Consider the following 17,242-nt stretch of genomic DNA (forward strand, 5'->3'; position numbering starts at 1 on the left):
GAAAGGGTCACCTATGTGAAAAGAGTCTTTTGTCTGTGAGCTCATACCCCTTCGAGTACAGCCACCTCCAGAATGGAGTAGTGAGTGTCTACCAGTTTGTCACTAAGTCCCTCTCACAGAATTGATGTGAATGGTGGTGATCTGGAGATGCCTGTTTAAATTTCCTCTTTTGATGTCAAAATAAAGAAGAATTACACTACTATTTTCTAGTCAACTGGTTGTTCAAATGTATGTTTGTTTTCTCAGAATACTCAATCTCTGAGTAGTTACAGGAGTGGAGAAGAAGCTTGAAAGTGATCAGTATTGCAAATCTTCAGGAATCTTCACTCTCCACATACAGGCACAGAAGTATCATACAGCTTTGTTATAAGTGTTTCTCTTAACATGTGCCTCTCTTCTGCCATTCCCCAGAGATATCAGCAATACTGACAGGCTTGAATGGAACCTAAATTTCCTCTTATAAGGAAATGTCCACTTGAAAAAATTGTTATTGAGGTTTTCATTTGTATCATTGTACTTTCATGCACAGTTACTGGGGTTTTTTTTAAAAAACTTATGTACTTCAAAAGCCAGTGTGGAAACTGGCAGCAATGAAGTAAATATGTAGGTTATAGTCAGAGTAATCTGTGTATTTTATTCGACATATTTTAATTTTATTTTTTTAGTACTGAGTCAGAGTTATATAAAGACATTGCAGTTTTGCCAAATGAGCAAGATCTAGTGAGAGAAGAAGCACAGAAAATGAGTAGCCTTTTACCGACAATGTGGCTTGGAGCACAGAATGGATGGTAAGAAAATGCTAATCTTGTTAAATTTCTTTGGAATTTATTTGGAAGAATTATTTTGAACTTGCTTCGTGTGCCTATAGGCCTCATTACTGTCTCAAGACTAAGTGCAAGAACACCTCCAGAGAGCGTAAACTTTGTAGGCTTTGCTACATTTAGGCATTACAGAATTCAAAGAAATTGTTGTAGGTGATTAGCAAGCTCTTTTTGGCAGATAACACTTTTCCATGCAGAAAAGTTTTGGTGGGTTTTTTTTGTAGTCAAAGAAATTGTTACGGACTGATAATTCAATAACTCTCAATATTTTATTATGCTGGAAAAATTTATTGCCCTCTTTACTGTCTATGTATCTGCAAAGGAGTTGGTAATGTTTTAGGCCTCTGAAAAACAATTCTGTTGCTCATGTAGTTTGTTCTTTCAGTCTCTACATAGTTTTCAGTGGAAGATGAAAACTTACTTTCCCTTTTGATTGTGGGTTTCTGTTACAGGGGTTTTGCGTTTTGTTTTTTTCTCCTGTCTGGTAGACCTTTCCTAGTGCTTTTAATCCCTCCTGATTTGTCTTTGCAGCCTGTATGTTCATTCGTCAGTGGCCCAGTGGAGGAAATGTGTTCATGCCATTAAACTTAAAGATTCTATTCTCAGTATTGTGTAAGTCCTGAAAGAATGTGCTGTAAATCATAATGAGCTTTTGTTAAAATACTTGCGAAGTAGTTTTGTATTTCCTCCTCAGATAGCGGGAATGTCAGTGGCCATAAATGCATGCATATTATTTGAGGGGCAGTGGAAAACGTTTGGGGAATAAAGCAAGTAAGATGAATCTTGTATCTGTTGGAAATACTATAGCTCAAATGATGAGCTGTGGCTGTATGCTCAGAACAGTTACAGGTTGTTATCCTTGGTGTTTTCTTTAGGCATTGTAGCTAGATATGTTTTTAAGCTTTCAGAACTGGATTTTGAAGCCTCGCTACTGTCGCTTCTCTTGAGCTATATTGCAGAAATCAAAACACCAGGGCTAATGTGAATATAAAAAGTATTGTGAAATACAAAATGTTTGTACCTTAAACTTCCAATTTGAGAAATGCAGTCTAATGGTGTTTATTCGTGTGCCTCCTTTTTTCACAGACATGTAAAAGGAATAGTATTAGTTGCACTAGCTGATGGAACACTAGCAATATTTCACCGCGGAGTTGGTAAGTATTATTAGATCTTGAAACCAGTGAAGTTATAACAATATTTAGGAAACAAATATGCCATTTATAAATAGTGTTTTGAAAATGTTTTCCCCAATGGCCTTTTTACAGGCTGTCTTGAGATATCTTTCTAATATTTCAGTTGCAGTTTCAAGTACCATTGTGGCACTGTCCTGGTCCATTCCTGGAATTTTTTTTGTACTCTGAGGAGGAGGAGAGTGGGATATATGTGAGCTAAATAGCAAAAAGCTGGTTGATAAATTCCACCTTGATCCTCATCTCTTTTGCTTTTTCATCATGCTCTATACATGTCTTCTGTTTTGTTACTAGTGTTAATAATTGTCTGTGGAGAAGTCCTTCAATGAGAATTTTGTAAGCATCCCTTCAGAGTTTCTGCCCAAACTACTGCCAGCAGAGCTCCATTCTTCAGCCTCCAGAATAAGGACCTGGAGGGGAAAGTCTTACTATGAGAAACTGGAACTTATCTGCTAGCTTGTTTCCACAGAATCCCTATTCATTTGTTCTTTTCCTTGTGGAGTTTAAATCCCTGGGCTCAGCATTTAGAGTTACAGAGGTTGCACAGCCATAATGCAGATATTGGGAAAGATGCATCTGGGTTGAAGTCGTTACATTTTTAGTGTGTGTGTTTTTTTTAAACTCAGGCTCTAGTGGCTTACAGTCCTTAAGGATGTCAAGTAAATGTCAGTGATCAGTGGCTTAGCTCAGTCTACAGAAGAACTTTACTTGGTGTTGAATGACCAAATTGAGTGCGCTTTTAGTAGATTGCAGGTGCCTTTCTTAAGATCTTGCAGGACATTTTAAAAGAATCTTGATGCACTGGCCAACACTTCTATGTTCAGTCAAGCAGCAAGTGTCTAGCACTGTGTTGGGTAGTTGCTTGTCATAATGTGTACTGATGCCTATCCAAGTAGAGCATTTAGCACTAGGTAACTAGCTGTTTCTAAAAATGTTTTGACACGTTTTGAATATGAGTCACCATACAACCTTATTATATTAAAAACAAAGTAGCATTTGGGATGTTGGTAGTTCATGTAACTAGTTGCTGGGATTTTTTAATGAGGAGCCTAGCCATAAGTTTGTATTAAATTATCCAGATTATTACAGTGCTTTTAAAAAATTAGCCTGTTAAGATATTTGCCTGTACTTTTAAATAATTTTAGAAATCATAGGAACCTATGTTTTATTTTGGTTTTTTTCGTTCTGTTTTTAAAGATGGTCAGTGGGATTTGACAAACTATCACCTCTTAGACCTGGGCCGGCCGCACCATTCGATAAGATGCATGACAGTGGTACACGACAAAGTCTGGTGTGGCTACAGGAACAAAATCTATGTTGTTCAGCCAAAGGCCATGAAAATAGAGGCAAGTAAAAACAATGTTTAAAGTTAAATGTTATGTTTTAGTGCCATCTCATGCCACAGCTCAAACTCCAGAGTAACTCCAGAGAACAGTTATTTGTTCATCAGTACAGAAACAAGAAGCCAAACAAATTTGTCTTGGGAGATATTAGTGCATTTTCTTAAGATGTTTTCATTGTTTTGGAAGATTTTAAGCCATGATGAGACAGCTCTTATTTATTGAAACCACTTTTGCAGGTTTTACTTCTCTACTTCTAGTTGGCCAGGAACTGGAAAGTGTCCTTGTGCAGAGCTCGTGAGGCTCCCAGCTCATTCTCTACGTGCATGCCTCACTATGTTCTCCAACCACCTGTAACTTTCTCTGTAATCTGTCTTTGCATACTTTAGAGGTTTGTAAGGGTTAATCTTGAATGTGCTTTCCCTCCAGTTCTAGAATAGTCTGTTTATAGAAGGTATGTAAGCTGGTGTTTCTGCAGTGTATGTTTCTGTACATGTAGAGAAAGTGGCTAAGGTTTCTTAAAGCCATTAGCACTAATAATACTTCAACTTCTGCTAATTGGCCTGAGACAGGAGCCAGACCTTTTGAAGATGACTGCTCAGCTCTTCTGAAAATATCAAGCACCCAATTAATAATCTATTTTTGTGAAGAAGACTGTATATATGGGAAAACTGAAATGAAGGAATTCATACAACAGTGGAATTAATTGTTTTGCTGGCGAATAGTGTGTATTTTGGGCGGGTGGCTTTGTATGCAAGAGCAGGGCTTGACAGAACTAGGAAGAAAACCACTTTTTGGGCATGTGTATCTTGTGCTGTGACAGGAGGACCTCATACCAAAAAGGTTCCAGGTTAAATGGAAGTGGAAGCCAGAGTAGGCTGGGATATGATATGTAAATGAAGACACGGTAGGAAGCTGTGGCTTTGAGGTCACACTCGAGGGAAGGGAATCAGCATTTTTACTATTACTTTACCAGTGTAATACGGTAATTGTAACGAAGCTAAACGCTGTATCTGCTAGTGATCTTGTAAATCAGAGCGTTGTAGATGACTAAAGAAAATTGCCAGTATTGACAGTGTAAAAGTAACACAGAAGTCTTTCTTCCTCTTTCCTTTGTTTCATCTTCTAATTTAAAATCCCATCTTTCACAGAAGTCGTTTGATGCACACCCAAGAAGAGAAAGCCAAGTGAGACAGCTGGCGTGGGTGGGTGATGGGGTATGGGTGTCTATTCGTTTGGACTCCACCCTGCGTCTCTATCATGCGCACACGTATCAGCATCTACAAGATGTGGACATTGAACCTTACGTAAGCAAAATGCTAGGTAAGTTGATAAGAAACACTGTTGTATTCTTACACCTCTTGCTGTCTGGAGCTTTCTTTTCCTGTTATGGATCAGGCAATTCTCACTGCAAACTTAGGGGGAAGGGTGGGTGGAAGGCTAGTCAAACCCTGTTTGTGAAAACTTGAATCTGTGAGTAGAAGCCTAGGTCAGTCTGAAAAGATGAGGAGGAGAAGTTTTCTGATACAGTCTCTTGATCCTACCTGGTGTCTAAGGTGTCCCTAAAAACCGAGAACTAATGAGGAAAATGGTGGTTGGGTTGACACTAAAATCTTTCTCTTTTTTACTGTACTGTTGCCTTTTTTTTAAATCTGTGAGTGGGGAGAATCAATTACTTGCCTGGGAAAGTTGCCCCTCTTTCATGAAAATACAAATGTAAAATAACAAATTGCTACTGCTATTGAAGCTAATAAGCTTTCTGATTGTGTTTTTCATTAATGTTTATATAAGAGCAGTTTGACCACCTACATAACAAATACAGGTAGTTGGGCCATGGGAAATCCTGCGTGTGTAACTGCTGAGCCACTCCACTTAGCTGGTCAGCCTTCTTCTGCTCTCCTTACTGGGCTAATGGATGAGAAATTAATTTTAATGATGAGAAACCATTATCTTGCATCTGTAAATTCATCTTAAGTTTTTTTTGTTTGAAAAGCTGCCCTGGTACTGTAAGCCCCAAAGGATTTTATTGTGCAGCATTATGGAGGTGTAATATGTGAGCTTTCTCACAGTTCATGTTAGTCTTTTTCTGTATAGGTTCACAACTTAACAGTGTTTTAGCCTTCTAGGTTATATTTATGAGTCAAATGTATTCCTCTACCTTGTTTCTGTTTGAAGTGGGAGGGAAATACTTATCTGCGTGGTTTGGGAGTTGGAGTTTAAATTATCTGTTATGGAACTAAAATTATTCTTGCTCATAATTTTTGATGAAAAGCATCTTTTGTTTTTAGGTACTGGTAAACTGGGATTCTCATTTGTGAGAATCACAGCTCTTATGGTGTCTTGTAATCGTTTATGGGTAGGAACAGGAAATGGTGTCATCATCTCCATTCCATTAACAGAAAGTAAGTAAAATATAAATAAATAGCACTGTGCAATATGCTGTAGACACAAAAAGAGAATATTAAAACGCCATTCAGATGCTTGCTAAAGGATAGAAAGCTTTGCTGCCAGGTCTGAATCTTTCAGGTTGGTAACAGATTGGGCCTGTGTGATGTTTAGCACCTAAACTGTGGTGGTTACAATTACTCCGAGCAAAAAAGCGCAGCTCCAAAATTCTCCTGTACTTCACTTTGAGCAGAGTTGCTGTGGCTTGAATGAGACACTGTGAAGCCTTAGAGGTGTTATGAGCATCAGCAACATTTAAAGAAGTTTATTGCTTGTAAGAGATGACTTTAATTTTCTAAGTAATGTTATTTTGGCTTGCCATATGATCACCAAAGTAGATTTTTGTTTGATTGGAGCAAGTTGGTATTGTTGTTAATACAATTTGATTGGCTTTATTTCTTGTGAATTCACCACAAAGCTGGTATAAAGGACTGGAACAGCAGTAGTACCGACTGCTTTAAAGGGTGTGTTCAAAGTTGTAGGAGTTGTAAATGCATTCTACAAATAGGGCACTAACTTCTAGGTAAAATTCCAATAATGCAAGTGCAGGTATCTGCATAATAACAGACCCCAAAGTCTTGTCATAGTCTGAAACCCTTTGGGGGTGGGAGGGGAAGCATTCAGACATGGGCAGTTGAACCTCGGGAGGAGGGAACAGTCCACCTCAAGGGCAAAACAGATCTTAAATAGGGAAGAATCTATGTGTAAAGTGACTGCATTTAAAACAACAATAAAACAACCCCAACGTTTGTGCCTGCGACTAATGTTAAAACACATGGACAGAAGGTTCATAAAATAAAATACAGAACTTTGATAGTCCTAATTGTGCTGTTTTTCTATAGAAAGTAGTACAGTCTGAGAGGTGAAATTTTAGGATAATTTAATAGTAAAGTTCTTCATGTTGTATCTGCTTTGAACAGCACATACATGCGTTGTTTCTCATACTGTCCCATTACATTGTCCATCCATCCAGTAAATGTCTTGTTTTTGCGTTGCATGAATGTACTAAGGAAGGACAGACTTCCTGTCATAAATCTGAAATAGTTTAAATCATGCTTTCAAAAATTATAGCTCTTATTTTGCATCCAGCTTAATTTAATGTTTCCAGAGGAGTTTGTTTTAAAACAGTAGTGAAAGTGAAAAAGTCCCTATTAAAGCTGTTCCGTTCAATTTCAGTTCTGTTAGTTGTTCATGAATCAGAACGGCCGTTTGTGGGTAGCCTGGTAGTGAGCTTCAGAACCCGTGTTAGAAATACTCACGGCTTTCAAAAAACAGTCGCATCCTTGCATAAGCAGTTGCATATCTCTGTTCCCTGGGTCTCAATAGCAGGGCATCTTCCAGATCTGCAGATGTTTCAAAAGGGCACTTGAAAACATGAGTTGTTACACGTGGTTTTGGTAGCCTTCTACCAAGGAAAGAGAGAAAGGGGAAACATTGTTAATCAATAATCAACTTTATAGTGATAAAGCACGTGAAAGTGGCAGTGCTTTTGTTCTACATTTTGTACTGAATCTTTTATAACAAGATGCTGTTCTCTGTGACTTTTTATTGAATCTTCTGTAATTAGATATTTACTGGTTTTAGGAGCTTAAAATTTAAGCTCTGCCTTATCAAAGACGAAAATACAAGAGTGGTGGGTTCTCATTAATCCTTCTCCTCTACTGTCATACCTATCCATTTCCCCTTTCCTCCTTTCTCACTTTAGCTGTAATCCTCCACCAGGGACGTTTACTGGGGCTGAGGGGTAAGTGCAGATCCTGAACAAAACAATCTATTTTCAGGCTTCTAATAGCCACTTCAAGGCTGTTTCCCACTCCTTATAGATTTACCCTTTGTATGTTCCTAAATGTTTTTCCACTTGCAGTTACTGCATTGCAGCAGTTTTATGTTTGCTAAATGGCCACCAGTCTGCTCAGCAGTTTAGTATATCATCCTGTGTTGCAGCTGAACTTTCATACAGACTTTGTTTTTCTTCCAGCCAATGTGATACCATATCTTATAACTTTGTCATTAATCCACATCATTTACTGTCTTGTTACAAATCACTGTTTCTTTCACTCCTTTGGTAGTCTTTGGAATGGAGATGGCTTGTATGTCTAGCATGAGTACTTCTCTGTTTTAATGGATTTCAAAACTTCTCAGTAAAAAATAGATGTAGAACCACAATAGGGTAGCTCCTTCATGCCCACCGGTGGCTATTTTTAGAGAATTTTTGCTGGCAAGGGGATACCCTATGATTAGTTGGAATGAAACTGTCTTTAATTATATGTTTAAGTACATGGAATTTGCTCATACTGAAACACATTAGAGGTACTTATTTTCTAAGAAAGATACAGTCCTTTCACAAATTATTTTTTTCCAAAAGTAGGATATTAAAATCTGATGTTTATGCTAGACTAATAAGAATCCTGCTCCATTTTCTGATGTACTTAAAATAACGAAGCATGCAATCTTTTTTCTTTCCAGCTCTGTCTTGAATTGGCATTGCTGCCCTCCTGTTTCATTTTTATCTAAGTTGGCTTTAGCTTTTAGATAGTACCGTAAGGTTTCTTAACAAATAACCATTTCTGTAATTCGTATTTTCAAGTAGAAAACACTTCTCTTTTACAGCTAATAAAGCAGCAGCAGGCTCTGGAAACCGTCCGGGGAGTGTAATACGTGTATATGGTGATGAAAACAGCGACAAAGTGACTCCAGGAACATTCATACCATACTGCTCAATGGCACACGCGCAGCTTTGCTTCCATGGGCACCGTGATGCTGTTAAATTCTTTGTGGCAGTACCTGGTGAGGTTTTATTACCATTCTTCAAATTAATTTTTTTTTTTACCCTCATTTGCTTCGTGTTTAGGCAAAGATAGCAAGTGTATGAAATCGTACATTCGGAAATAATTTATTATATTTTATTCTCAAGACATGTCAGATTCTTAAGTGCATTATTGTTTAATGGGAGGAAAAGGGTTTAGTCACAAAGAAGGAAGTGCTTTGCTGCCATCTGTGAAAAACGTGCTGTGGTAACAGAGTGCTTGGCTATGAAGAAGACAGTCAACTGCTAATTGAGGTAAGGTCCAATTTAAGAGTCTGACATCCTGCAGGATGCCAGAGCTGCTAAGGGAGAAGCTAAGGGAGAAGCCCCCAAAGGGAAGAATCTCAGTTGAAAAAGCAAAGCGTTTCCTAGAAGCTGCAGTGCTGGTTGAATCCTCTCTCAGTGCTTGTATGTACCTCGTGTGCTGAAGTAAATGACAGGAGTTTGCTTTGTCGGCTGACACGTGCTGAATCATTTCAGTTGTGTGTCTGAAAGCCTTTAAGTCTGTTTCAATGTCATTCTCTAGATCTGCACGCTTGTGCTGTGAAATCTATCAAGAGGCATTTAATTCTCTGATTTCCATTGAACTGACCTGAACAGATTCTTCATCTCTTTAGAGAGATGAAACCGGAGCAAAGCTAGCTCTCTGTCCCTCGCTGAAGAGATCCTAGAATCCAAAGTTAAGTCTATCATTAGGCATTGAGTGTGTCATCCAATGACCAAATCCAGGTGGTATGATGCTGTGAGATGGTGCATAAAAATGTATTCTGTTTTTAATCCAGGTCAGGTTGTTTGCCCACAGAGTAGTGGTGGAACAGAGCTAATGGGTGATAAACCAGCCCAAGAGTCTTTCAACCAGAGTCCCTTAAAATCGATGTTGGTGATCAGTGGTGGAGAAGGATATATTGACTTCAGAATGGGTAAGAAAACCGACCTTAAAATCAGTTGTCACCTCCTCATACTGAAAGGTCATTAATCATATAATAAGTTCCGTTGTGACTTCAGAGTGCATTTTGTTTGGTCTGTGTATAGTCTTTATTAAGCATGTGCGAGGATAGAAGTATCTTTATTCCCCCCTGCCACACACACCTTCAACAACTACTTCTCCCGATAAAGCATGACCTCTGAGATGACTGCATAAAGAGCTTTATTTGAAACTCTGCTTTGGATTCATTTACCACCCCACCATTTATGCTTTCAGTCTTACTTTGACAGGTCAGTCTTCTATCTCAGACTGCTGGAAAACACGTCCTTAGTTACTTAAATATGCAGACTGACTATAAAAAAAGCCATATATTATGTGAAGAACACTCAAATTTACTCTTTTTTGAGTGAAAAGACAAAAAGTAGATCACTGTTATCTTTGCATGCCCTTCTTATTTTGATCACTGCTTTTCTAGAATAGCACTTTTGCATGCTCTAGCCCATAGAAGATTTCTTGTGTAAACTTTAATTGACACTTTTGGGGAAATACAACAAAATGAGAGTGGTTGTGGTTCTAAACTTAGAATCTGCAGCTGAAGACCTTGACAAAAAGTGCGTGAGGAGGAGTCACGACTCCTAGACCTGGTTTTGACCTTTTGTGTAAATCCGTCTGTAGTGTTTTTCAAAAGCAAAAAACAAAACCACAACAAAGAAAAACCCATGAAGGCCAGCCCAAATTCTGTCATCCCACTAGTCAATGAGAAACAAATTCCTGCTGGGAACCCCAGTGGAGTTACGTGGGAGGCAGGACTTGAGGCAATTCTGTGCCACACTGCAGTGAATATTAAAGGCTCTGCGCTTGTTCCAAGCGAGCTGGTAGAGCCACATGCCACGTGTGCGTTCTGTTGTCCTTGTGGCATGATGCAAAGCCATGAACCTAAGCGTCAGTACTATTGCTGCATTAGCTCAGCCACTACCACCTTAGTGCAGCAAACTGGCTCAAGTGCAAGTTTAGGCTCTTACATGTTCAGATTCCTCAGACCTCTGAAGTAGTCTAACCAGAAAACCAGCCAAACTGTGACTGGAAACCTTCCTGAAGTTGTAGGTCAGTGCCCATTTCATCTACTGAACTGATGACTGGCTCTGTATGGATGTTTATTACTGTTGACATGCAGTTTTGTTTAGTGGTTAGTCTGTCACCTTTGATCCCAGTCAGCTCCTGTCACCAAGAATTTAGATGCAGTTACAAAACTGCTCTTCTCTTTTGAAGAGCAGTAATGGAGAACAGGCTTAAGGCTGTCTTATGCCAGTGTGTGCAGAGCTGTGACAAGCTGGGGTGACTAGAACGAGAGGAAGGAAGAGGAGAGCTTCATCATAGACATGAATGTTGCCTCGTTTCACTTGTGCTTAATTACTGCTCTTTTCTCCGGAGCACTTTATATGGTTTATCTGTTTATGCTAGCACACTTTCTCATAGCGTAACCATGTCCATTTCTGCCTGGGAGGCACTGCAAGTTTGAAAATTAGGTTGTTCTTTCTCTGCCTTAGAGTTGTAAGCAATGAAATGTGTAGAATATGGATACTTACAAAACTACGGTGAATTTGAGGGGCTAGAACTAAAGAATATGACTTAGCACAATACCAGGCTCTGAAGTAATTATGCAACAGACTTTCCATTTGTAATGTATATATTCACAATCTTGAATATGCTTTTATATGAGCATATGGCAAGCACTGTCTTTTATAGTGGTTTTCTTGTAAGCCTAGATGTCACTTGTCTTGCTGCATTTGATGTTAGTGCTGTTTTTTATTGTCTGCCTGAATCAAAGCTGCTGTTTTTCAGGTGATGAAGGTGGAGAATCGGAACTACTTGGAGAAGCTCTACAACTTGAACCTTCTGTAGCCAAAGCTGAGAGGAGTCATTTGATAGTGTGGCAAGTAATGTGTGGCAGCGAGTGAGCCTGCAGGGTGCAGCTGGAGACCTTAAAAAGAAAAAGGAAAAAAAAAAAGGCAAAAAAAAAAAGCTTCTGCATGTTTTTTTATTTTGTGAAACCTGTTTCACTACATGATGTTGAAGCGTTTCTTTGCTGTTTAACTTTATATTGCAAATCTGTCATACCTCTAACTATACAGGAATTAGCTTGTGCTGTTTTACTGCACCCCTGTTACATGGAACAGTATAATGGAATCGGATCTTTCTCACAAGTGGTGCGTGCACCATAGTAAGCAACCGAGACATTGGGTTTGCTGTACCGCAGCCATCTCGTGTACTTCACTTCTTTGGTAGTCTCACTTGAGTTCAGCTTTGTTACAACTGAGCTTCACTTCACTGTATAATGCATTGAGTAAAACAGCAAAGTTATTCCCAGAGTATTAAAAAATTGACAAATTAGAAGATGGATTATTAAGACTCATCCAAATATTCAGTGAGGGCTAAAGCAAACTGTAAATTTCAGCTTTTGTTTTCAAACCTGGAAAATCTGGCTTACATAGTGTATACGGTTTAATTTCTTACGTTTGTCAGAATTTTGGGGGAAAGAGGGGATTGTATAGGAATTAAGATGACAATATTTAAATAAAAATACATGTTTTCACTATTGAACCGTAAAGTTTGAGAACTGCTGCCCTCAATAATGAGCAATTTTGAGCATAGTGTTTTCCCATTTCCCAGACATGAACAACTCTGTTTCCAAAGGGTATTTTTAGGATGATTTAAATTTGAAAATAACTGTAGAATTCTTGAACAGGGGATATGTTTTGTTCTTTTCTTGTCTTAATTCCCTATGTCCTAAGCACTAGAATGATCTTCTCTGCCTAGCTGGTCAAACTCATGAGGCACTACACGTGTGAAGGTTAGAGACCTCGATTAGAGCATGAGAAAAGACTGAGAGTGTACAGGGAAACACGCTTTCTGCCCAAGTGAGATTGTAAAGGAACTTTAGTGCCAGATAATTAGGTACAAAATGTATTTTTGTTTTTGTAGTTGCATACCCAAGTTAGCGTTAAAAAAAAAAGTTAGCGACAATGTTAGCAGGTAACACTAAGATTGAGTAAATTGATGAAAGTCAGGAGACTCTAATACTAGGCCGACATTCTGTCTACTCACCATCTATTTTTTTAACCATAAGTGTGAGTTGAAGACTGTCTTCCTTTTACATTGAATTTCCTACATTAGTATCAGACCTAAGTTAAACACTTCATGATTTCTGTACTTCAGAATATTTTAAAACCCAGACTTGTTCTTTCATTCAGTCTCTGGAAAGTAAAAGTTTCGAGGGGTTTTAATAAACATCCAGCATTTACCCCCAAAAGGCTGGGACTGTTCTGTTCAGATTAGCAGAGAAATTTAGTAACTTGATTATGTGAGAGAACTGAACAGTTTCAGAGGAGTAAATATAGAAACACTTTTTTAAAACTGCCTAAACATTTTTATGCAATAGGAGCAGTTCTGGTCTATCAGGCAAACATGTGTTTATATATTTTCTTAATTTTTTAAATGAACACATTTAGCTGAGATCTATTGTGTAAATATATATTTAGGCAGCTTTTTCAGATGCATATCATAGCTGATAAACCAGAAAAACTCCATTCAGGTCTATTGGTTAGATTTATATGTATAAATACTTTTTAAGTGACATATTTTGTACACAGCTGTTCCTCTCGTAAATATGTATTTAGGACATGAACTATGTAGTAAAAATCCTTATTAAAGATGTCTAATATCTTGGTAGTATTTTTCTCTTCAGAATGCCAAAAGTGATGAGAGCATGTTGTTCATAATTTGCTTTCCAAATTCATCTTTAATGTCACTCTTAAAGTACTTTGGCTTAAATATAAAGTCTGGGAGCTCTTTAAAAATTATACAAATACAGAAAGTAAACTGACTAAACACTCTTAAAGACCTATTTAAAACTTGCATAGACATGGATGCTGAACCTGAGGCACATCTGAATTAACTTATAAAATTGGATGTCTTAGGAAAATACTGTCTAAACTTTTACTGTTGTGCAGAATCTTCACTGTGAGTGGTGCAGTTTCATTGCTTCTCCGGCCATCATCTTAAATTTGTTTTTCTCTTTGGAAAACACAGTCTCCAAAGCTTTTACTCACTGGTTGATTGTCACATTCTCATGTTCTCAGAAAAAAGCGCACAATTCTGTTCTTGGTTCGTGTATAGCATTTTACGTGTAATTAGCGATGAGCCGTTTTTTCTCTGAACGGCTCTACTGCTATGAAATAGAGCAGTTCAATCTGGCAAGTGTGTACCTGGTCTTTTGCCAAATGTAGCTGGTCCACCGTGCCATTTTAGTCACCTCAGTGGGCCAACTCTTGCAAATTTTTCAGAGAATGATTGTTTCTGTCCAAAAGTGGAAGGGTTTTAAAGAAAACGGTAGGTTAACTGTGTACCACTGTGGGTGTAGATAAAAGGCATGTGCACTTCTCTGTATTTCTCATTTAAAAACTTTATCCCCTGTCCTAAGGTACAGTAGATTAAATGGGTCCCTGTTGTCATCACAGTGCACCGGGGTTTAGAAACGCTGCTTAAGGTCGCTCTGAGTGGCGAATAAAGCACGCAAAACCCCAGGCACTGCCATGACAGTACACTCCTACAACGCCGTCTCAAGAATGTGTTTATGCATCATATAAATAGGAGCTAATCTCTTGATAGCTACAGCTTGTTAATAGTTTGGAAACATTTCGAGCACAAAATATGCAGCACATTACTTGCCTGGGTAAGGGTGTTTGCATGGTAAAGGTGAAATGCGTTGTATAAGCTGCTGCATTGTCCATTCCTTGTAAAGGTCTTCCTGCGTTGGATCGGATAGAGCTGGCAGAGCGTAGACACTTTATCATAGGCTGCCTTAGTAACAGACAAATGCTAAATCTGTTTTATTATACTAACTGTTCTAAAGAACGTGTGTCTTTTAAAATGCTGTGTAACTGAATATTTATTTCCATGTGAGTATTATAAAAGTTACCAAAGGATTAAACCTGACTTAGCACTCTTGTAAGTGACCCTGTTGAGACAGGGTCTTGTGAAGGCCCTACGCTGTAAAACAAGACACGGTCAACTCAAATACAGTTCTTTAGGGAAGTTAAATGTTTTTTTTCTAACAGGGTTATGCCATATTGTAACAACCTATGTTGCACCTCAAAGCATTTTTCTATACACTAAATGTCTCTCCTGCCCTTTAACAAGATTAAGTTTCCTTTATTAATTTTGTTGATGCACATTTCTCAATCTTTTAAACATATATTTTAAACATTTTATGGTCTGTAATTTTTGAAAGTTTTGTCTGTTGGACACTTTACGCTGAATTTTACTTGCCTCTGTAATCCGAGATGGATACTACAGCGTTAAACTTGCTGTCTGTTAAAACTTGAGGCTTCTTTTCTGTGAGCAGAAAAGCTCATATAGCAGTGTAGTTATTTCAGTATTTATTTCTATTATTGAATCCATGGGGTTCAGAATGTAACTTTGTACATGAAATATATATAAATATGTATATGAAACATGCATCGGGTTGGTGTGTTCTTTGTAGTCTCCTGTTAAGTTCAAAAGTTTTTGGTGCTACCAGAGGCAGAATAATTGGGTATTTACACTAGTAGCCAGATAGTGCCATCAGAAATGCAGGTGGTAATATATTGGAGTCAGCCCGCAGCTGCTGTAACCCTGCTGTCTCATACTGGGCCTAAGCAAAAGCTCTGAAGAAAAACTTTGTTCCCGGACTGGCTGCCAAGTGATGCCGTGCTGTCTGCACCTCTGCGGCGGCCCACAGACCCGCGGATTCACAGGGTGGGAATCTGACCGAGATCCGCTGAACTGCAGCTCGGATGAAACAGCCGCTGGCAGTGGAATTCGGTTTTTAAGCTTTCTGAGCACCTTACCAAAGATCCATCTCAGCTCGGCTGCGCGTCGGTTACCGCGCGGCAAAGGCCATAGCGTGTTTGTAAGGCAGAAGAACGAGGACTCGGGACAGGAGATTCAGTTCTGCTGCAGACACAGAACGCTCAGCTAGAGCCAGGTCTTAATTTTTTCCTGGCTCATCTGCCACTTCCTAACCACATGTGTCCCAGCGATTTATCTTGATCAGTAACAAGCAGCCATGCCACTGAGGATCCTGGGTTAACCTTTGTTCCAACGGCTTGGGGTGGCCCCGTCCTCGTGCAACGGGAACGCTGTCCCCAGGCGTGCGAGGGGCCCGCGGCCGCCCGCTCCCTGGCCTGGCCCGGGCAGCTGGCAGGCGGAGGGTGCTGCCCCGCTTCGCCCCGGCGGTGCTGAGGCGCCCGTGTAGCTTGATTTTTTTTTTTTTAATACTTTTAGGATGCAAACACTTAATATTTGCACATGCAAACATAGGAATCGTCCGTGGTTCACAAAACAGTGTCCTGTTACCAGTGTTGTACCAACTAGAAATTTTATCTTGGTGATTAAAAAGAAAAAAACACCTTTGTGGTTATTTACTGGAGTTTCCTCACAAGATTTTTGCCCCTCAGAACGGATGCACTGACAAATTTCCCTCTTGTCAACAGTGTTTATTCTTGGGCTGTGTCCATTCCCATGCCTGTCACGTCACTGCGCTCTGCTGAGACCGTGTGTGTGTGTTTAACAGGAGGAAGCAGCATAAATCTGTACTCTGGAAATGTTTAAGCTCTCCTGACAGCCCCCCAGGTCTGTGCGTGTGGGTAAGTAATTTGATTTTTCAGATTGTGCCTTGAGACAAATGCTAATAGAGTCGTGAACTAGGTTAAGGTGTTACAGATGATATTTGGAGACGGAAGGCGTAAGCCAGTATAAAACACCTGAGCCCTTCAGCAGGGAACGTCGTGGTAACAGGAAAAGCGTTCACAGTTTCTGCAGCAGATTTTTAAGAAGTTCTCAGGTGTCTCAGTCTCCTATAAAGAGGTATTCAAATGAGAATACATACAATGTTAATACATGAAGTGAAAATACTTCAGTGTGAGTGCTTTTTGTTGGAAAATACTTGTTTGCTGGAAATTAAATCTCAAACTTACTGAGAGAGATTGCTAGTTTCCCTTTTTCAATAATGGAATAGCAAACCAAAATGAGGAACTCCTTTTGCCATCACCTCCTTTTCTTCTTGTGCTGTATTCTATTTGAAAGCTGTTTGAGCAACAGTCTATAAATGTTATTTAACATTGCAGTGATGTCTGATACACAAATGCCCTTAATTCTACTGCAAAAGAAGCTTTGAGGGGGCCTTTGGGCCTTGGGCTGTGCTCTGATTCCTGGCACGCTGTTCAGCACTTGTTGCAATTTTGCATAATCATAGTTAACTCCTTAAAGCTAATTGAAGATGACAAACCCAAGCATGAGAATTTTTCAAACCACTCTGTAAAGGGGCGGTGAGAAGGGAGCTGAGAAGCGACGTGGGTTGGTGCTGTTACCTGCTTGTGCTGCTGGGCAGGACGGAGACCCGTGGTGGTGTGTTCAGGCACGAGATGGTGCTCTTGGAGCTCAAAGACACCGTGGAGCCCTGGGGGGAAGCTCGCCGTGCTGGAGTGTTCTCTTCTCCCTGCCTTTCTCTCAACATCCACAGTTCAGGTTTCCTCTAACAGCTCTTCAGGGTGAGACTGTCGTGTCAGCGGTCCAAGAAAGGAAGGGAGCATCCGAGTGTCTGAGCCCCTTCTCCCGCCTTCAGGAAGGTTCTGCTCCAGTTTGCAGAACCAGTTTGAACAGCGGTTCAAAAGCTG

The 17,242-nt window shown here is 39.5% G+C and overlaps 1 protein-coding gene across 4 annotated transcripts in view; it reads left to right on the forward strand.

Moving 5' to 3' along the window:
* SPAG9 (sperm associated antigen 9) overlaps positions 1-15,044 on the forward strand; it is a 63,788-nt gene extending 48,744 nt beyond the window's left edge. For 2 of the 4 annotated variants that reach the window (XM_075441213.1, XM_009940882.2), the window contains 10 exons: positions 666-788; positions 1,353-1,433; positions 1,908-1,975; positions 3,209-3,357; positions 4,503-4,674; positions 5,640-5,753; positions 7,502-7,540; positions 8,407-8,583; positions 9,385-9,522; positions 11,370-15,044. In XM_075441213.1, coding sequence (XP_075297328.1) covers positions 666-788; positions 1,353-1,433; positions 1,908-1,975; positions 3,209-3,357; positions 4,503-4,674; positions 5,640-5,753; positions 7,502-7,540; positions 8,407-8,583; positions 9,385-9,522; positions 11,370-11,485 — 1,177 coding nt within the window. In that variant the 3' untranslated portion in view covers positions 11,486-15,044. The remainder of the gene's footprint in view (positions 1-665; positions 789-1,352; positions 1,434-1,907; positions 1,976-3,208; positions 3,358-4,502; positions 4,675-5,639; positions 5,754-7,501; positions 7,541-8,406; positions 8,584-9,384; positions 9,523-11,369) is intronic. The other 2 variants (XM_075441214.1, XM_009940883.2) reach the window with 1 other exon arrangement.
* Positions 15,045-17,242: the final 2,198 nt, after the last annotated feature.

The sequence above is a fragment of the Opisthocomus hoazin genome, chromosome 21, assembly GCF_030867145.1.
Source record: "Opisthocomus hoazin isolate bOpiHoa1 chromosome 21, bOpiHoa1.hap1, whole genome shotgun sequence".
NCBI lineage: Eukaryota > Metazoa > Chordata > Aves > Opisthocomiformes > Opisthocomidae > Opisthocomus > Opisthocomus hoazin.